Here is a 22126-nt window from a genome sequence, read left to right as displayed (position 1 = left end):
GCTGATAACTCCCTTTTCTTTTTAACTCAACCTTTCATCAAACGTTGGCTCCCATTGGAATTCTCTTAATCATCTGCTCCCAACTTACCCTTGTGATCATATTCCATTGCGTCAAGTTTCTCTTTAGCTCGCTCTCACAGTTTTAGTCTGTAGCTGTCTCTCTCTCCTAGCTAGAATCTGATCATTCTGCCAGAGCAAATCTTTGGCCCAACAGATCAAATCTTACCTTTTGACTAACCCAGCTTCAAAAACAAGGATGCATGCCTTTTGCATTGCCCCCTCTAATTATAATTAGCAGCAGAGCTTCATCCTGTAAAGCTTTTCCATTAGTTGGTGAGGTGAGTGATGGGTGATGCTAATATGTCAAGGTATGAGGGGAGCATTTATGTGTAGCACTTGTGACAGGGAAACAGAGCCCGAAAGGCTGCATTATGTAATTTTATTTGGTTTATAGATCCTTTTAGAACCATCTGCTTATCATAATTTACCATTATTTATTAAGTTTCAAATAAATAAATAAAAACTAGAGCACTGCTTAAGCACCAAACCATGTCCCTAACTTTATGACCACTGTGTACTAATTTTGTAATGACTTCTACCAGCAGGATAATAATGTACCATGTCATAAAAATCAATTCTGCTTAACCTATTTTTAATCATGCCAGTGCACTCCAGTTCCCTCCACAGTCTCCAGATCTTAATTCAGTAGAGCACCTGTGGGATGTGGAACAAGAGAATCACATTATGATTGTGGAGCAACTATGTTATGCGATAACCACAAAGCATTAAGATAGTTGTAAGGACAAATGGTGTCCCAACTGGGGGACTACAAAGGTATACCTAATAAATTGGCCAGTGAGGGTGTATGAAAGGCCTGAAAAACAAACCTCTGAAATCAAATGAGCTAATATATGTCTTCTCTAATAATTTTCTTTTTTGGAACCCAAAGACCTCAGCAGGGATCATTCCACTCAAGTCTCAAACAGAAAATGGCTTTTGCCATTGGTACTTATTGGAAATTATGTTTGTCTGTCCTCAGTTGATACAGAGTGTTTCACGATTTGATATTTCTTGGAAGGACATGCAGTTTGCCTTACCTTTTGCTGTGCCCTCTGTGTTTATCTCTTCCCTATCCCTCTGTTCCACACTGTCAGAGAGAACAGGAAAGTGACAATGCCATCAAAGCCCTCGGCGTACGTCTATTGATTGCCCCTGTCTGTGCACCACCTTAAGCCATCAAAGACTGTCACCTATCAGTCGTCTCTTGGTGTTGTCTTTTTCGTCATCTGTTGCAACGTAGCACTATAGATGAAATGTGACAAAGTTTTTTCTAAAAAACTTTTTATTGGAGGATGGGCAGTTAAAAAATAGCTTTCTGAGCTGTGAACATTTAATCTTTTTCTTTTACAAAGTGAATAGTAAGTCTGCCCCGCCTTTATTTGCATAATATGGCTTTTCTTCTAATCTTTTGCATTATAAGATTGAAGTGTCAGGATTGGAACAGTGTGTTGTATAATCCATTTAAAAAAAAAAAAAAAACAGGTCTCCTTTCAAACTAAATGAGATGCTGACATGTTGATTTCCACCCCACATGTTAGAGTCATATAGTCTTAGGTTTACATTATAAGCTTATTGGTATTGCACATGTGAACAAATCTAAAGTGTTTGTTTTTTCTCCTGTAGGGTGTGGACAGAGTCTCGGCATATATTCCAGATGCTGTGTGGTACGACTATGAAACGGTAAGAATCTTTTCTACTCTTCACCAATTGTCCATTAGAAGCCTCACATCTTATTGTGCACAATTTATTTACAGTGTTAACCTTTACTTTCTTTTACATTTTGTAAAGTTTGTTTTTGTATTGGGCTATTGCGTAATAATTTTTCAAGGCAGCTGCACTTTCACTTTGTTTCACATGAAAGTCTTTGCTTTGGGATACTTGTTTGTGATGGAGAAACTAAAGGAATAAGAGTGAGGACAAAGAGAAAGAGAAAGAGGGGACAAATAGGAGAGAGAAGAGACTGTCTCACTGACAGAGAGATAAAAGAGGTGCCGTACTCCTTTGGGACCTTATTTGGGCGTTACACTGATGATGTAAAGCGCCCACTGATCAGATGAGTGATTAGATTGGCTCTCGTGCTGCTGGCCCCTTGTACTGTTTGGTCCCCTGTGACTATTCGGGTAGGAGGATGGAAGGGTGGGAGAGTTTTAATATGAGTGAAAATGACCATGAAAGAAAAACAAGCTCCAGAAAAGGAAAGTACTGGGAAAAAAAGCATATTGGTGGAGAGAAAGCCGATGGAACAGAGCTCAATATTAATAAAACAAGTGAAGAAAAAAACCCCACTCCTTTTCATAAAACGAAGAGAAAACATGGGATGCACAAAAACATTAAAAACAGGCAGATGAGGATCACAGATTTTGGAGAAGTAGTAAGATGTGTCATTTGGACAGAAAAAACTAACAAGACAAAGAGAAGATGAAGCTAAAGAAAACCTAAAGAAAGAAATGGGGAGAAGATAGGATCTTAAATTGCTTATATACGCTCCACTACCTCTGAACCCACACACAAGCCAATACTGTAAAGCAAAAAAAAAAAAAAAAAAAAAGAGAGACATCCTGTACACACATTATAACATAGACACATTATTTTGTTTGAGGTGGATGAAAATGTGACTTTAAAAAAGATTAATTAGAGCATCACAACAATGGAAAGTAGAATGTGGGAAATAAATTGGGTAAGAAGCAGAACAAGAATGGATAGAGAGGAGTGTGTGTCAAACTGGTCTGAGGATTCAGTCTTCAGTGGATCAGAAATTAACCTTGAAGAGTCAGGATCCTCTGATAAATGAAGGCAGAGAAAAACCAAGGGAAATGATAAAAAAAATTTAGAGGGTCTACTCTCATTCTAAATGAAAAGCGTTAACTACCTATAGAACTTACCCATGAGTTGCAAAATATAAATTTTTATATATTCATTATAAATGACTTATTTATTTTATGTCTAAATATTTCTGAAAATTTAAAATCTTTTTATATCATAGTCCAAATGTCATTGTCCACCATATGCTAACAATAAATCCACACAATTAATTCTTAGAGGAAAATTGGGAAACTTTATATCTTAATGCGTTGAATGGGATCAGCAGCTTTTAAATCCAAAGAATTATCTTTGCTTGGTTCCCACAAAATATTGAGTGCAGAATTGCAGAAGCTCATCGAACTGAAAAAACATTTTATGAAGTTTATATAAAATATTTTGTATTTTGATCTTAAATAACTAAAGTAATTATTTAATCATTATTATAATTTTATTTATATTTTTAGTAATAGTAAGTAAAAGTAAAATATCAGTTAGTAAAAGCAAGGAGAACCAGACTAATTGACATTTATTTTTTTTGACATTTTCAAGGTAGATAGACTTTATATGAAGCTAATCATAGGGTAAACACTCCCTTGTTTCACTGCTGGTTTTATTATATTGTGGAATTTCTATGCAGATAGTTTAGACAGAAATGCTAAAATGAAAACGTTTATATGTAAAATTTTCAATTTTTGGATATTGTATTTGTCAAAGTCATTATGAGCCACTGTGGAGTGGATAAAGAGAAGCCACAAATTGCAGACCCGTAATGTAGGGCAGTCGCTAACGGAGGTAAAATGAGCCATAATTCATTAACGGTAAAAAAAAAAAAACACCACGCAGTCGACTGTCCACTGTCACCACATTCTGGTTCATGAGTCATTGCTGAACAGTCAATGACTAGATGTCATCAGCTGGATTTCCTTTCTACCAATTTGAATAAAAATAACACTTTTAAATTGAATCAAATCAAAAATGGGAAATTGGTAGATTACTAATTGTAGTTTTACAATAGTTGTAAAAAAAACCCCAAACATTTAGTAAATAGTTTGATACATTCCTGCAGAGGTTCAGATCTCTGTCTTGGAACTTTATGATGCTGAAGGGACACATTGCAGCAATCTTAAATAAATCAGTGTGATCTGGATAGCAAGAGAGGCATGAAAGGCAAGTGGAAGACAGGTCAAAAAAATCATCAGAGGAAAATTGGCTACAGAAGCCAGAAATATGTTGCAATATAGCAGATGGATCTAGATAAATCAGACTACACTGCCTTTGAGATCAGATGCAGTCATAAAGATAACCAGCAGGGTTAGGCCCACTCCACTACCATCTCATGTCAAACTTGAACTCACAAACTGAGGCATCAAAGAAAGTTGACAAAAGAAACATCAGTCAGTGGTTTCTTTTGTGATCAGGAAGACTGTAATTGATTTCCTGTCCGTTATGGTTTTGTTTTCAATTTGTATTTAAATCTATCAACACCAACTAACAACATTTAGGACAGATATTTTCTATTGAAGTACACTTGCCTTAATTTGAAGTGCAGAAGATGTTCAATGTGAGACTTAAAAAATGGGTTCCATTCATTAAAATGTAAATATAATCATATAAAGAAAATATTTCAATTGGTGCTTATGCATAAAAGGTTCAGGTAGAACAAATGTAACTATGTAATACCTGCAGATAATCAAACATCAGGGTAAACAATTTTATTATCACCCTAAACTGTGGAAGTGTGGACACATAATACAAAGTCTTGAAGTTTACCTTTGATTAAACTAATGCTTAATACAACCTACAATTATTTTTTGCTTTAATAACTTAGATGGAGCGGGTGGGAGACCGCAAAACGCCTGTTGAAATGTATCTACCTGCTGACAAGCTTGGCTTGCACATCAGAGGAGGCGCTATTCTTCCTACGCAGGAACCTGATGTCACCACAACACACAGGTACTCACACACAGCTCCTGTATCGCCCATAAATATAATTACATTGTATGTCTCACATTGAACTCTGTGCCTTTTTGTATGTATATATTATATTTTTGACATCTTTTTTCCATATGTCTGCAGTCGCCGTAACCCAATGGGTCTGATTGTTGCTCTTGATGACAACAATCAAGCAGCTGGGGAGTTATTCTGGGATGATGGAGAATCCCGAGGTATCGTAACATTTCTCATTTTCAGCAGATGTGTTTGTGTCACCAACACTGTTATTATCACTGATTACAGGCCTTCTTTTATTATTATGTAATGGAAGCACTTATCCATTTGAGCTCAAAGAATTGAATGAGTCAATAAAAGTATTTCAAACACAAGCAAGCAGCCCACACAAGTGGGGACCAGTTACTATTAACCTTTGAACTTTCCTTACAGAAACTGTTGAAAACGGCAATTACATCCACTACCAGTTCTCTTTTGATAATGTAAGTTCCAACTACAAGCAATTTCACTGTATCTTCATTGACACAAGCTCACATTGGAGCTCACACTTAATGGTGAGAGCTGCTGGGGACTTTTGTCCAGATCACGAGGCTGAATTGATTTACAGATGCTGCTAAAGCTCTGTTGGATAAAAAAATAAAATAAAAATGATGTTCCTCCTTTCACACTGAATAGAGAATTGGCAGATATGTTTAATGTATGAGTGTTAATGTTATTCATATACTGTAATGTTGAAAGCTTACTCAAAGGAAATGTCACAGTGCTTTATTTGTTAAAATTAAATCATGAAACAGGTATTCTGCTGAAGTGTAACTGTCATATTTTGTGAATTTTAAGCTGACCCTTTTCTTGTCTGCTGCATCATAGGGACGCCTGAATTTACAGGTGACCAAGGCGGGCTACAAGGATCCAAATAATCTTAAATTTGAGAACATCACTATCATGGGAGTGCCTAGTCTTCCCTCATCAGTCAGTGTGACTCACATCCCCTCTGGCTCAATTACACAACTTCCAAACTCCACATTTTACCATGATGAAGTCAAACAGGTAAACAGACTTTAACTATAACTCAAAATAGTAACCCTTTCACCTCACCATTTTAGTTTCTGCATAATCTTTCTTTTTCTTTGCTCCTGTTCATTAATTGAGAATTTTTACGTGTTTCTCATCTTGACTATAAATACCAATTGGTTTATTGTTGGTGCCATGATGTGTTTCAGGTACGCTAAAGACTTACATGCTGTTAAATTTAGCTTTCTCTCTGTGCAACAAAACTATGAGTCTTCACACTCTTCTGCTTCAAACAACAAAGTTAAGAGTCACCTTGTAGACATGTGGGAAAAATTGCCTCAAAGGGATTTAGATTGTTCCCATAAGCTTTGATGACAACCAGGGCTATTATTATCAAACAGTTTCAAAGATAACTCAGAACTTGGTTTCATAAAATGCTGTTGTCTTTCCATATGATCCTTATAAGGTTGGATAAAAAGTTATCAAGATTAAACAAATAGTCAACATTTTATCAACATTTTAATTGACTGGACATTTTACTGTGGTTTGTTTTGTTTACATGAATAGCAAATCTGCCTTTCACAGGGCAACACCTACATGAATTTAGGAAAGACACCAGCATCTAGAGGTGCTGAAAAAGGAGGTGTCTGAAGGTAGCTCAAATAACCACTTGTTATTGCCAAGGTGTGCTGAATACGATCCTTGAATGCACAACATGTAGAACCTTGAAGCAGAAGTGCTGCAGCAGCACAATGACACACTGGATGCTACTCTTGTTAACTAAAAATGGGAAACTAAGGCTACTTATTCCCGCAGACATGATTATGTTATAAATACTTTACATTTGTCTAGAAGTCAGAATAATGCCAAATCATGCTTAATTTTGTGTAGTTGCAGACTAAAACCCTGACATTATGTGTTTTAGTTGGGCTATATTTGCGATGAAAAATATTTACGTAATTAGACACATTACAAAAAAGAAAAAATAAATAAATTAAACAATAATTAATGTTGAAGTAAGTGTAACTCCTGTAAGCAAGAGACAAGGATAGAATAGGATTAACCACAGACAAGTAAGGTGAGCCTAATAAAATATTATCAGTGTCAATTTATATTAAAAAAATAAGCACTTTACAGTCAGTGCTGTTACCTCAGACATGCAGGATGGATAAATTCTCCAACAGCTACACATCTGCCATTTGTTCTAATAAAACCTAAAAAAAACAGGTATGAAATTCAAGGTTGGCCTCTAACTGTAAGAAATGACAACAGTTCACATTAGTTGAGGGCCATGAGAGCCTTCTGTGAGTGTCTTGTGTGTGCGCAAGAAACCAAAACAAAGATTGAGGATAATGACTAAGAGCAATGATTCTACTGTAAGCTCTCATGGTTACTAGCAAAAGGCAAGAGTTTATAAACCATCAAGAGGTCCCCGGTGAAGTAGTGCAAGAGAGATTTTCCTTTGTGTACCCATGCGTGCGCCCACACACTTGCGGGATGCGCTCGTGTGTGTGTGCGTGTGTGTGTGTGTATGCACAGCTGCAGATGCTCTTATGCGGATCCTCAAGGTCTCTCTGGTCACTCACACAAGCCTGCATTTATCAAATGACTGTCTGTGGTAATCATTTCCTGGAGGTGAGGGGTAAATGTGCTGTTGAACTCAAACTTGCGCTTGTTGTGACCATTTGTCTTTGTGAGTCCAAACTGGACCTTGAATGTAGATAGCAACTGCCAAAAATCATTAAATACATGTAGGCTTTTCAATATATGACTTCGATTTACAGGGGGTGGTATTTTACTTATGCATTTTGTCTAGAAGAACATTTTAATGACCTCTTGAAAAGTGTATGGCCTAGCTCTAACTTCTGTTTTTCAAACCTTGTTTTCTTTTTTATTCCTCCTTTTTAATGTCTTGTTTAACATTTTGATAATGCCTTCCTTTGCATTCCTTTACAATTCTATTGTTTATAAATGTAATATTCTCCATTTTTGCTCTGCATGACATAGTCATCACAAAATAATCTGAAACATTGTATGCACCTAATGATCCATAGAGAACAAAAAAGATCACAAATACCAAAATACAAGTTGGGACTAGATACCATTTCCTGAGCAATACAAGTAAAAATAATATAAACAAATTAAAACTTTACAGTTTGGATCTCCTTGACTAAATGATCACACCGATGTTTGGCATAATTCTTTTCAGGTGCTTTTCCTGTCCAAGCTGGACCTGAGCCTGGGAGAAAGCTACATAGTTGAGTGGGAGATGATAAACGAAGAGCTTCATCGTTTTGACTGCTATCCAGAGGAGGGTGCAGATGAAGCCAAGTGCAAGGCCAGGGGCTGCCTGTGGAAAGTGAGTAGTAATTCACCTTGATGGTGTTCATGAGTACCGTACACATAGTCTTTTGTGGATTAAAGATCAACTTCATAATTTTTTTTTTGTACCCTGTGTAGGAAAGTAACAATGCTGAGGCACCTTGGTGTTACTATCCAAGTGACTACGGTTACACTGTTACAACAACCAGTGAAACCAGTACTGGTATGACACTTGATATCACTCGGAACATGAAGTACAGGAGCAGTGGTCGTCCAGACTCACCAGACGCGAACAACCTCCGTGTCCAGATTTGGTATCATAGCAGCGACATGCTCCAGTTCAAGGTTTGTACTTATTTATCATTATAGCGTATGTTTTTTATGCTGCCCTTTGCCAGGCTTCTTTTCCACTAGCAAATATGTGTTAAAGACACCCATGCCATTATATTACTCAACATAATAAAAAACCCATCTTTGTCCAGATTTGGGACCCAACAACAGAACGCTTTGAAGTACCAGTGCCACTGTCAGTTCCTTCAACTCCTGAGGCGGACGAAAACAAAAGGCTTTATAAGGTCTCAGTGACTCAAAACCCGTTCGGCATCCAGGTTGTAAGAAAGAGCACAGGAACCAAGATGTGAGTATTCAACATTAAATGTGTGATTCAAGTCCTCTTAATCCCTGACTGCCCCAGCAAATCCTGCTGTTTTGGGCATTTGGTTAATAAATATTTTTTGTACTATAATGTTGATGTAGCTGCTCTTCCAGGCCACCAGCACAATGAAAAACACAATGTATTTTAGTACTTAAAGAAGTCTTTAATCCACAAGTAAAATGACCGAGTCATTTTAGATTTTAAAATGAGACTAAAACCTCACCTTTTCAAAATAATCTTTGCTATTCACTTTTGTTTTATGCTGTATTGATCACCATGCATTGTGCATTTTTTAACTAATTTACTTGTTTTATGGGGTTTTCTTTATCTTCAACCTTTTTACATTTTCTCCTGTTCATTGGTTGAACATGTTTGTTTTGAGGTCCACTTGTTTACAAAGTGCTTCATAAATGATCTGAATAAGCATTATGGTTATTCTTACAGCTTAAGTAAGATATACCACGTTTATATACTAAAATCTCTAATTTTACCCTGTGGGAGTAAGTAACTACTGACTCCTGTATTTTTGTCAACAAATTAAATATGCTGAAGAAACTTTAACATAGTCAGTGACTAAAGTAGCTTCCTGTTGTTCAGCAGTCACAATAATATCACATAACAAAAAAAGAATCTATTCCAAGCTTAACTCATAGCACAGGTGTCTTATTTTATAGTTTAAGGTTAAGATCTTTGGATTCCATGTCATCAAAGTATTTTCAGTAAAAATTCTGGGGATGTGATAAAGAGAGAGTTGTAGTTCCTTGGGGCCATTTTCCTTTTTCAAAATGAGACACAGCAAATAAGTGCCTTTGACAACAATTCCCTCTACCATCCTGCTTTTGACTAATTACATCCTCCATTGCTTTCCTCAGCTGGGACTCTGCCGTACCAGGTTTTACCTTCTCAAACTTGTTCATCCAAGTGTCGACTCAACTGTCATCAAATTTTGTCTATGGTTTTGGAGAAACTGAGCATACCACCTATAAACATGATCTTAACTATCATACCTGGGGGATGTTCGCCAAGGACCAGCCTCCTGGTGTAAGTACTTCACTAAATTATACCTTCAAAAAAATAAAGAATAAAGATGATCATCCTAAGAGATTTCTTTCAGTATCCAGTCTAACTATGGGAAATTTTATTAAGGTCTTTTGATCACAGTTTCATCACAACCAGCAGTCATTAGCTCCCTTGGTTCCAAAAGTTAGGCCCTCTCAATAGGTTTTACGCTTCTTGTGTTTTGCTACATCCGTGTGCCAAATGTCTTTAACATTGTATACTCTTCAGAGATGTTAGAGGTGACCTGTATAAATTCTTTCTACCATGTCACTTTGATGTGGTTCTGTTGATATGAAGCAGTTTTTGAGTGTCATCATGTTTCTCCAAATAGTGTCAAGGCCAGTCAGGATGAGCTTTCTACCTACATCAGCATTATCAAGCATAATTGCTGAGCACGTGGGATAGCTCTGCAGAGTTCATACAAATGTTATGGTGCCCCTCAGAGAGCAAGGATATTAAAACTAGAAAGGGGAGAAAAAAGGCTAAAACACGCACCATAAAAATAAAATTAATTACTTTGCAAAAATATTCATAGCCCTTGAACTTTTCTTGGTCATGTTGCACTTCAGTGTATTTTCTTCTGATTTTAGTTGACATTTTAAGACAAAGTAGAGCCTAACTTCGAAGTGAAAGTTTAATAAAAATAAACAGACAGGGTAAAATGAATAACAAAATAAGCCACCATGCAGACACAACTTACACACTGAACCATGGCAGTGGCAGTATCAAGCTTTTCTTTTCAAGGGTGAACAAAGATGAGTAAAAAATTCAGTACCTAGATATGAAAAACTGGTATAGATATTTCCCAAAAAACTGGTGAATTTAATGTATCATTTTCCATCCACTTCATTTGAGATGCTGGATAGTTTTTTTGTGAGGTAAGAACCCAAAAAAGTGAAAGTTGTGGCTGTAAAATAACAAGATGTGAAAAGTTCAAGGGATATGAATCTTTCCACAGATCACCGTAAATGTAGAAGACAGAACACAACATTCTTTGTGCACACAAAGACTTTAAAATACAAGTTAGACATTAAATCATAAACTTACCAAGTGATGAGAACTTTTATTTTTTAATTGCTGTTGTGGAAGAATTTCTCAGTTTTTCCCAATGTAAAACTGAAAAAATGCAATACTGAAACAATACTAAAACTGATTCCTATATCCATACAAAAAGCTATAATAGTAACTGAGCTGGAGTTCATCAGCTTCTTATGTTGCAGATATCGTTGCCGGATGGTGACATCTGACAGTGCAAATGTCTTCACCTCCACTAACATATTATCTGCTCTTTTTCAACGACTGTACAGTTCTATCCAAGAAACTTGTGCTGCTGGCAGATATTTCATAATAATAGATTCAATAAAATATTCATAGAAACTTGCTAATGATGAATCAAAGTGGTGGAAAAGCCGGCCTTTGGACAAACGGCACAGATCTCCACATTTCAACCAAGATTTGGCAACTTCACACTTTAAATACTCTTTTATGTATTTACTTCTGTTCCTTCAGTACAAGATGAATTGTTATGGAGTGCATCCCTTCTACATGGGCCTTGAGAACACTGCTGATGCTCACGGAGTGCTGTTGCTGAACAGTAATGCAATGGGTGAGAAATACATACACATTAATACAGACTCTAAATCAAAGGTAAATAAGGGTTTCATCGGTTTTCACATAACCCCAATGATTGACTTATTTTTAAAGTTGTTCTGAATTTTGGGTTAAGTAACTACCTATATTATGCATGCATATAACTACTACCTTCGATCAAGAAGAGTTCTTCAAATCCAAAAACACTGAGAGCAGAAACTTTGAAGACTGCTCTCTGAGGAAAAAAAATCTTACTCTTTACTATATCATTTTCAAACACAAATATTGGGTTACACACTTTATGTAATAGTTAAATATCTTTGAAAAACTATGAAAAAAATGTGACTTATAAACTGGAAAATATGATTTAGACCTCGTATACTGTAACAAACATCAGACTTATTCTTGGACAAAATAGACTTTATCTAAAACTTTTAAGAGTCATTAATATCTTCGTATTTTGTGTCCAGATGTGACTTTCCAGCCAACTCCGGCTCTGACCTACCGCACAGTTGGAGGCATTTTGGATTTCTACATGGTCTTGGGACCAACACCTGAGATGGTTGTGCAGGAATACACCGCAGTGAGTCTTCTTCTTTGTTTCATATATGTGACTTTAGCAGTGTGAGCATGTGTGTTTTGCACTTGGCCCTGGGCCGCTGGTGATGAACTGCGGCAGCTGGGAGTTCCTTGCTTCATTGCATTCTTTCATTTAGCCGGTCCAAACACACATGCACACCAACACATACAAACACTAAAGCACACAAAAAAACAAACAACAAAAAAAACACTTTATGGGCCTTGTCCTATTTTCCCAAAATGCAACTATTTTCCTTTGCTGAATTACCTTGACTTTCTTGTTTGTTTCCATCTTTACAGCTAATTGGACGACCTGTTCTACCTGCCTACTGGTCCCTTGGGTTTCAGCTGTGTCGCTACGGTTATGCCAATGACTCAGAAATAGCAGAGCTATACAGTGACATGAAGGCAGCTGGTATTCCCTATGTAAGTTTAAGAGACTATTTTGGGTGACTGTTGGTGTTTAACAATAATTTTATCTACAGAAAAAAAAAATCGGTATTAGTTCTGCATCAGCAATGCAACCATCAATGTGAAATATGTAGCAAATATGTTAAGGACTATTTAACATACTTGTTAAATGGTAAATGCTCTACTGTTGAGTCTAGTTTTATTTCCCCACCTAATTACACCAAGTTAAAAATTCTACTTCTAAAATTGCAAACAATCAGCCCTCTTTTGGAAAAATTTTCTAAGTGACTTCTATAAAAAAATGCATACCTTATTGATGCTTTTAACTCTAGAAATGTTAACAAAGGCCATGTTCACACTGCAGCCTCATGTGACCCGAATTCCGATATTTTTGTCATTTTTGCCGCATATATTTCACACTTCGAAAATATATGCGACTGTGTTCTCCAGTATGAACTGCAAACGACCTGGAATTGTTCTGCTTGTGCAGTAGACTGCGTAATATCATCACACATAGAGAGCGTTCTCATTGTTTCGCCAACCGCCATGAAGAAGAAGTGCTCAGTGTTTGCGGAAGTAAACAAGGATGCTAACGGTGAAACATAACTTACAATTTTGAAGTTGTTGTCTGACCAGAGCACTTTGACAACTTAATCCTCATTACAGTCCGCCATGGTTGCTGTTTTTCCTCCCGCTTGCGTGTATCAGGACGCAGAATAGTGATATTTGTTGAGTATCAGTGACGTCTAGGTCGGATGAATGCAACCTGGATGCTAGGTCACATTTGAATCTGGTCACATTCGCAGTCTACAATCACAAAAGTTGACAGGCAGTTTCTGATTTCTACATTAACTCCATGAATCTTGAACTAAAACATTTTGTGATCGGTATCTAAAATGGCAAAAATACTAACGAATTAAAGCTCTTCTAATGTGAGTTAATTAGTATCTTAATCTAACAACATTTCTGAGACCTACCTATGACAAGTTTAACAGAGCATTGAACTTTGTAATCCCCAGAATGTGCTTTTATTTACTTTTACTTTAGGCACTTCAGTAAAAACCTAATAGAAGCAAAAGTTACCCCTGTTTTCTTTTTAAATTAGTTATTTAAAAATAAAACAAGTTAGTTACGTTTAGAGGTATGTTGGTCTTGAGGAAGTGTGGGAGAGGAGTCAGAAAGGCTGGGAATGCCTCTGCAAGCAACAGAGGTTTTGTAATTTTTAAGAAAAAATTTAAGCTATGTAAAAAAAAAAAAAAATTGTTTGCTGAAATATAACACTGTAGCAAATCTAATGTCCTTAGAACATTGTCCTTTCATTATTAAATTTTATGAACATTTTAATAATTTGTTGTAAGGATTATCAACTTTTATGAGTTTGTTAGTAAGTTAGAGAAACAATTATCATACATTAATATCAAGTTGAGAATTTGGCAAGAATTGATTGTCAGTCAAGCATAAACTAATCTGAACTTTACCTTTCATCTGCTGCAGGACGTGCAATACGCAGACATCGATTATATGGAACGTCAGCTAGACTTTGTTGTGGACTCACAGTTTGAAGGACTGCCACACCTGGTGGACAAAATGAGAGGAGAAGGCATGAGGTTCATCTTCATTCTGGTAAACAACACTTAGCTCTTGCTGGCAGACACATGTATGCACAAATACGGCCTTATAGCTCCAAGGCATTTTTACAGTTTAGCAGATTTTAGCAAACATTTTAACTTGAGGCAAAAGTACTTAATGCTTTTTGTAAGGCGTTAGGCTTACAAATGATGTATCTGATTCCTATAGTAAACTCAATATATTGCAAATCCCTGAAGTTGTTTATTACATGAACTGTAATGATGTGTATATGTGTGTCTAATTTCAGGATCCAGCCATTTCAGGCAATGAAACAAATTACAAAGCTTTCAGCAGAGGAATAGAAGCTGATGTATTCATCAAATGGCCCAGTCATCTGAGCAAAGAAATTGTGTGGGGAAAGGTAAGACTTAATTGATAGCAAATCAAAGTCAGCCTGAACTACTGATAAAGGGAGACATAAAAAAAATATGGTAATGGATTTTTTTTTTTCCTCGATGATTTGTGACCTTTTTTGTGACCCTTTGTTTCTTCTAGGTCTGGCCTGATTACCCAGGTGTCATAGTTGATGAAAGTCTTGACTGGGACACCCAAGTTGAGGTACGCTGCCTCCCACATTTACAGTGTGAACTTAGAATATTTTGGAAACTATTAGCTATTGAATCGTTTCCATCTTTGAAACCCTCAAAGTAAAACTGGTTTAAACAATTTACTGGAAAGTTTGGTAAACATATTTAAATTTTATCTTAAATGATAAATGGCTTTTACTTGTACAGCACTTTATCAAGACCCCAAAACGCTTCACACTACATTTTAGTCATTCACCCATTCACGTATGCATATTCACATACTGCTGGTGGCAAGCTCTCTGACCGCCACCAGCAATCAAGGTGGGTGAAGTGTCTTACCTAAGAAAACAACAACAGAGGCCGTCGGAGCGGGAATCGAACTGGCAACCCACCGATTATAGATTGTTTTTCTTGAAATTTTGTCTTGACACTTTCCTTTACATATATTTTTGGTCGACTTTATGTAAATTCATGGTACATCAATGTAACTGAGTGAATATTAGAATTTTAATTATGTACGTTCTTTTGATCATTTCCAGTTGTACCGGGCGTTCACCGCATTCCCAGACTTCTTCCGTACTCAAACCGCAGCATGGTGGAAACAAGAAATCAAAGACTTCTATGATAAGATGAAGTTTGATGGTCTTTGGATTGTGAGTATAAGAAAATAAATATATGGCTGTTCCATTTAGAAATTCTTCACAAAATTGTCCACAACATTTCTTCTTATACATTGCAATCTACTTTTTTTTTTTTGAAGGACATGAATGAACCTGCAAGTTTTGTCCATGGCACAGTTGGTGGTAACTGTCTTGGTAATCCCCTCCTAGAAAACCCTCCATATATGCCACGTAAGAAACTGAGAATCTATTTGTGTTTGTTTTTTGTTTTTCCTTTAAACCCACCTAAAGTGATATTTTTAAATTGATTTTTGTGTGTTTTTATATTTTGTGCACCATACAGCCCTGGAATCCAAACATATGGGCTTAAAACACAAGACTCTTTGCATGAACAGTGAGCAGATACTTAGCAATGGAAAGGCAGTCAGTCACTATGACGTCCACAACCTCTATGGATGGTCTCACACCAAACCTACCTTCGAGTGAGTGTATATGTCTTCATGTTTTCTGGTTACATGGGTTAATTGTGTGTATTAACCCATGTATTGTTTGCAACATAGACAAAACACCGCCATAATGTAAATTCCACATAAAAGGAACAGAAAGCTCTGACTGAACCGGCCTATAAAGGAAAATCCAGCTTCAGAAGATTAATAACTCAATCTGTCCTGCCAGAAATCTGTTCTCATCAAACCTTTATGACAATGTTTGCCAGTGCAAAAGAAAATTGGTCCCTGCAACATAATTTTCTCACTGCACTACGGAAAGCCCACGTCACAACATTTGTTTAAGTTGTAGTTCTAAGACTACAGCACAAGTAAGGTAACACTATTCTGTGGAAGAACTACAGTATAATCTCATTAGATTCTGACATTTTTTAGATATTGAATTTATAAAACTGAATTTTTATCCTGTGCAATTGTGTATATGAAAGTCCTGTGAAACATCCAGGTGAAAGACTTGATTGCAGGTCTCAACACTGCAGCACAAGATAAGTAGAGCAGCTTTTAGCTAGCCTGGTCATTGCCTTCCTATGCAATTCTGCTCAACGAAAATTATCACTTCCAGCATAGTCTGGGGTTTCTCCCCTTGACTCAGACTAGTTCCAGTTGATTTTTGACCGGGTTAATCAGCGAACAGAAGGAGAAGTTGTGAACGATGATGTCAATTTTCTATGCTGTTTTAGAATTGTGCTCTGCCTATAGATTTAGCAGCAGCAGCGGAGGAAGTGAATGAAGCCATTCAGTCCATGCTGGCCACACTTCCAAATATTGAAATAACATTAACAGCCGCTTTGCTCAGCTCAGCACTTCTCTCTTTGCAGTGGAAGACGGTTGTTTACAGCACAGGCAATTTCTGGAAAGCTTTTTGGCATTGAACTGGCACATTGCATGCAAACCCAAATGTTATTGATTAGGTAAAATGTAAAACTTCAACAGAGCCCACACCTCCAGGAAGCAATAGTTTCTCAGTAGCCAAGAGTCCAGATCCTCTGTACGAAACAAACACTATGGGACAAGGGGCTGGTTTTTGCCAGGCTAGCTTTTAGCCAATCAAATAATTCTCTTTTCGTCAAGTGACACCATTGTGTTGGCCTGGGCCAGAGTTGTCCCTCTTAACATTTTACTGCAATCCATTGCACAGGTGTCATGTGGTTAAAGTAATAAAAAACAACCTTAGTTAAAATGGAAGCAGATGACGGCAGCCCCAGTACCACTACTAGTACAGAACTAGTGATTCTGCAGTTGTGAATCTCTAGTTTACCTCTGCAGTCAAAATTCAGATATACGAACAATGTCAAACCCAACAGGTGTTGTCCTCACTAAGCAGGCTAGTTGGTGTGAGGAATATACATTATGTCTCTACAATTTATGTACTAAATAGTAAAGGAGAATGATTAGTAAGAGAGGTTGTGCATGTTTGTATGTTTTGTAAAGATTTAGTGAGACACAAACGGCTGGAAGTTCGAACTGTTTATTACAGTTATTATTGAATGCCTGTAAGTTATATTGGATTTTGAGGTCAGGGCTGCAAATAAACCTTTTTCTTTTCTTCTGGAATTCTGACTTGAAACTCACAAAAATGTTACTGCAAACATGCAGAATAAATACAATTTTTAATGTCTTTTACTGATAAGAAACAATAACGAGAAAAATAAAACTCCTGTTGCAGTACTGTTTTGAGAAATACTGATCAGTCGTAATTCTCAGTCACCAGAGGGCAATTAATATAATTTTGGGATTAAGTGTATAATTTTAAATGCCAAATGCAATGGTTCAATAATATACTGGTTTAGGTGATGGATCCAGCATCGTTAACAAGTACTTTCCCAATGGAAGAATATGCTGTTTCATGTATATCCATGTCTGTGTTTTTAAGACAAACTGTTTTTCTTTATGCAGTGCTTTGCTGGAAGTCACTGGTAAGAGAGGAATCGTTGTGACTAGATCAACCTATCCAACTAGTGGGAAGTGGGCAGGACATTGGCTTGGAGACAACAACTCTAGCTGGGACCAGCTGTACAAATCCATCATCGGTGTGTGCAGATACAAACACAAACTATAAAAGATACAGTTTCTTGTCAATAATTGCTGATTATCTTTGCTAGCCTTTAATCTGACTGCATCAAGATCTGGCAGAAACTAGATAAAGCATTTCGTGTTTTTATTCTTACAGGCATGATGGAATTCAGTCTGTTTGGCATTTCTTATGTAAGTACCAATATCTGATCTTAGTTATGACAAGACATAATCTTATTGATATGACCTTGTTCTTTCTAAATGGATTACAGCAGCTTAAGTGATCTGATTTTGTTTGCCCGACTCACTGATCAAAGGACATCTCAAAATAATATGTGAAACATGTCATTACAAGCCCCACTCCCTCTGACAAAGTTTGAGCAAGTCTGTCATGACCTATAAAGCTTGTCATTAATTAAGAAATCTTAGATGTAACTTTTATTTTCAAACTCTGGTGTTGATATTCTCAGGCTCCACTTTTTCACCTCTTAGTCCTTGACTTATTTGTTTCTGCTCCTTCCTCTTGCTCACATATCGTTCTGTCGTATCTCATCATCTCATTGTGTCCAGGAATAATCATAATCTGACACCTTATTGATTGTCTTATGGAGAATCATTTGCATGCTCCAAGTTGAGCCACGGGGTCATATCACACAAAGACACTTGATTAATACAGTGCTGGCAACAAAAGAGGTGTGACCTCTGTTATTGTCGTTGGAAGGTGCCCTGTGTGTAGTTTCACCTGTTCTGATGCCTTTTCTGTCACTGTTGTTTTTAGACTGGTGCAGACATATGTGGGTTCTTTAACAAAGCTGAGTATGAGATGTGTCTTCGTTGGATGCAGCTGGGTGCTTTCTATCCTTACTCACGTAACCACAACGGCAAGGGCAACCCGGTGAGTACTTCCAAAACACTTGTATCGTACTGACATCGAGTTTGATTTTGACCACAAAAAGCTCAGCTTAAGGTGCAAATGTTTGTCCAGTCATCTCATATAGTTCAATTTCTCTTTAATTTCTTTTACATGCTTTAGAGTAAGAGAAATAAAGGACAATGCATTTTATTGCACAATAATTCAACCTCATGAAAAAGACAAGAAATAGAAATTTTAGCTAAGTTTTTGAGTTGTTGTCAAGTCGAATCATTGAGTTGATTATAATTGGCTGATAATAATTGTTTACAAAAGAACAGAAAAACACTCCAGTGTTGGTAAACAATTTGTTTGGTAGATTTTGGGTACGCTATGAAAATAAACAACTCAGTCAAAAATTAACTATAATTTTTAATCACTGTGGGAATACAAAAATTGCCTAATCTTCATCAGTTAATGATATTAAAGTTGGATGCTTCATGACTTACTGATTGGAATAAGATAAAGCATTAATGACCATGAACTGCAGGTGTGAATCTCTCGTTTGAAATCTTAATATACTGATCAAACACAGTTTAAGATCAACAAAACCATCATCTTTTTTGTGAAAACAGAAAATAGGGGAGCATTTTCTATGCTTTTCTTTTTAAATATTTTGTGGCACTAGTACGCTTTGTTGTCAGTAATCAGACAGGAAACAGGCAGAGAGATGTAGCAAAGGTCTCAAGGTCAGGAACATCAGATGGCTGTATAAGGATCAGTAGCTGCCATTTAATGGAGAGCCTGCTCTACCACTATATTGCACACAACCCTCAGAATTTCCTGTTGTCTGTCTTTTTTAGCATTAAAATTGCCTCAGTTTAAGACAAAAAAAAAACACTCAATACATGGACTGGTTGGTTTACAGCCAGGTGTGAAGCAGCCAGGATGAGGATCAGTGCCTCCAAATCCGAGGCCATAATTTTTAGCCAGACGAGGGTTTCACAAATGAGGGACAAGTGGACCAGGACATCAGTAGGCGGATTAGTGAAGCATCTTTGTACCAGACTGCTGTTGTGAGGAGAGAGCTGAGTCAAAAGGCAATCTACGTTCCTACCCTCGTCTAAGGTTATGAGCTTTGGGACCTGAGCAAAAGAAAGAGGTCATAGATACATGTGGCCAACATGTGTTTTCTCTGCAGGGTGTCTGTTCTCACTTAGATATAGGGCGAGAAGCTCCGATATCAGGAGGAACTCAGAGTAGAGCCACTGCTTTTCCACGTTGAGAGGAACCAGTTGAGGTGGATCAGGAATCTGCTTATCCGACCCTGGATAAGCAGAACAAAATGTATAAATGATGGAGTCTTTAAAAAGCTATTCTAAAATGTTGTCTTGCTTCTAATGCCGTCATGTTCTTGTGAATCCAGTAGCTATTATGTTTTGTCTTGTGAGATGAATGTCATGTCAGATGTCTGAGATCATTCAGTGTGAATAACCTTAGACTTTAATTTGAAAATTACAACCTGAAACCGAAGTGATGGCAACCAAAAGTTTAACAGAACAAAAGTGTTTACCTGAACCACTCTGGAATGTTTCACAACATTTTGTAAGAACTTTGAAACAGATGTTGCTCAGAGGGCTATCCTTTGCAAGTGAGGAATACAGTGCAGATAACAAGTCAATAAAAGCTTACTTCAAAAAATCCAAACTATTATTGCTGTTGACCCCAACCTTGGGAGCTTACGGTGTCTGCATTAGCCTGTAAAGTCAAGTTGTACAAACAGAGTTCGAACAACAAACTAAATGTAATCAACCTTTCCTTCTGTTTTCCACATCGTATCTGTCTTAATTTGTGTCTTACACATACCTACACTGCACACAAACACATGAAAAAAAAGAGACCTGTTTGGCTGTCTGGTGTCGTTGGCATTCATTTTAGTGGTGACCTTTAAAGGCGTTGGAACACATCTGAAAAATCCAATAACGCCCGTCCAGAGATCGATCTCATAGGGCGAAATTTCTCCACACGAGAGACTGCAATGCTAGACAGGGCACCTGCGCGTGCATCTTGTGTGTTTGTGTGGGTCTACATCTATGCTTTTTAACGACATGGAGTGAGGATGTAATTGAATTCTCAAGGTGATCTGAATACCACAGCGCTACACCTTACTTCCACATTAAATACACACAGCATTAAATTATGAACATTCAATAATGAGAATATAATAGAAAGAAATACTGACAGGAGACAAAAGTATAATAGAAGTAGTCTAATTAATTAAACAATTAGTTTTTTATTTTATAAATGTATAAAAAAATGTACAGGAAGGAAAAGTGGGGACAGTATGACAAAGGAGTGATAAGATGGTACAGGCTCAGCAGGTGCTTACGATTGCTAGAAAAAGAACAAAAGTCAAAATTAAGAGGTAGAAAGCGAAAAGGTCATCTATGTAAACTACACCGTAAAACATTTTCCTGTAGGTTTTATAAAACAATATTTTGACATGTGAAGAGTGTAACCTTAAAGACATACAACAACAACATCACCCCTGTAAACCAGATATGCTGTGCAGGGTTAGATGCTGTAAGGGCAGAAAGAGAAGAGTTTCTGCAGAGTCATTACCATCGCTCTGTCACACTGTCTCTTTGCCCTTAGCACTGACCTCCAGATAATTTTAGTGCACTGGCAAAACACTGCCAGGTCCACAGTCAAATCAGAGCCCAATTAATTAAGCAAGTTAAAAAGCACACTGAAATACAGCACACGTTATGTTCACTCTTTGTAAGATACCACAGGATTACCACATATGGTTCAGTATCCATATGCAAGTCTTTATATACTTGAATGATAAAAAAAGAAATCACACAATAATGTTTTTAAATCAAGAGATAGAAAAAGCGCTTTTTTTTTTCGCTATGGTTTTCATCAGATATCTATATTTTTTTCATTAGGTCACAAATTATATGCATTTTTCTGCTTATTTTACACATATAGAAGATTACGTAAGAAAGTATTTGTCTTTTTTTTTACTTTACTCTCAAAGGCAAAAATTTAAATTACATATGTTGCCAATCTTTGACTCAGAGAGTGAAACAAACTGATTTTCTGTGAGTTGTTTATAAAAACAAATGTTTTTTGAAGAATTGCCTTTAACTATAGACAAAATAAAATTTTTAAGATGGAGGGCAAAGTCAGCTCTTTTTATCATGAAGACTGATGACCCTTGAGCAGGTCACCAAACAACTAGTGGCACTTATAAAATTACAATACATTTACAATAAATAAAAACTTATGTCAATGGAGTAAATTTTGCCCCCTTTTTTTTCTCATGCACATGTTCTAAAAGTGCTGAGAATTACTTTCCAGTAATCATACTTGATCGTACAGAATTAGGGTGGAAAAAGGGCTCTCCGAAATTTGAAGCAGATAGAATTCCTTTGGTCTCCTGATAATTAGAAGTCTCAAAACTTACTTGGAAAATTAAATGATAATCCGCTAAATTCACCGGGTCATAAAATAATGGAAATTGTCTATATTCAGTCGCA

The 22126-nt window shown here is 36.8% G+C and overlaps 1 protein-coding gene across 1 annotated transcript in view; it reads left to right on the top strand.

Annotated features, from left to right (window-relative positions):
* si (sucrase-isomaltase) overlaps positions 1-22126 on the top strand; it is a 58638-nt gene that overhangs the window by 25450 nt on the left and 11062 nt on the right. Inside the window, exons 20-40 of the mRNA XM_027999541.1 lie at positions 1684-1740; positions 4691-4815; positions 4939-5027; positions 5242-5291; positions 5677-5856; positions 8030-8179; positions 8281-8487; positions 8625-8779; positions 9670-9838; positions 11366-11462; positions 11917-12029; positions 12326-12451; positions 13931-14059; positions 14313-14426; positions 14561-14623; positions 15132-15245; positions 15353-15443; positions 15556-15694; positions 17615-17748; positions 17889-17923; positions 18510-18626. Coding sequence (XP_027855342.1) covers positions 1684-1740; positions 4691-4815; positions 4939-5027; positions 5242-5291; positions 5677-5856; positions 8030-8179; positions 8281-8487; positions 8625-8779; positions 9670-9838; positions 11366-11462; positions 11917-12029; positions 12326-12451; positions 13931-14059; positions 14313-14426; positions 14561-14623; positions 15132-15245; positions 15353-15443; positions 15556-15694; positions 17615-17748; positions 17889-17923; positions 18510-18626 — 2454 coding nt within the window. The remainder of the gene's footprint in view (positions 1-1683; positions 1741-4690; positions 4816-4938; positions 5028-5241; positions 5292-5676; positions 5857-8029; positions 8180-8280; positions 8488-8624; positions 8780-9669; positions 9839-11365; positions 11463-11916; positions 12030-12325; positions 12452-13930; positions 14060-14312; positions 14427-14560; positions 14624-15131; positions 15246-15352; positions 15444-15555; positions 15695-17614; positions 17749-17888; positions 17924-18509; positions 18627-22126) is intronic.

This window comes from Xiphophorus couchianus, chromosome 18, assembly GCF_001444195.1.
Source record: "Xiphophorus couchianus chromosome 18, X_couchianus-1.0, whole genome shotgun sequence".
Classification (NCBI taxonomy): Eukaryota; Metazoa; Chordata; class Actinopteri; order Cyprinodontiformes; family Poeciliidae; genus Xiphophorus; species Xiphophorus couchianus.
Note: the sequence above shows the minus strand (reverse complement) of the source record. Positions and strands in the feature narration are given on the sequence as shown.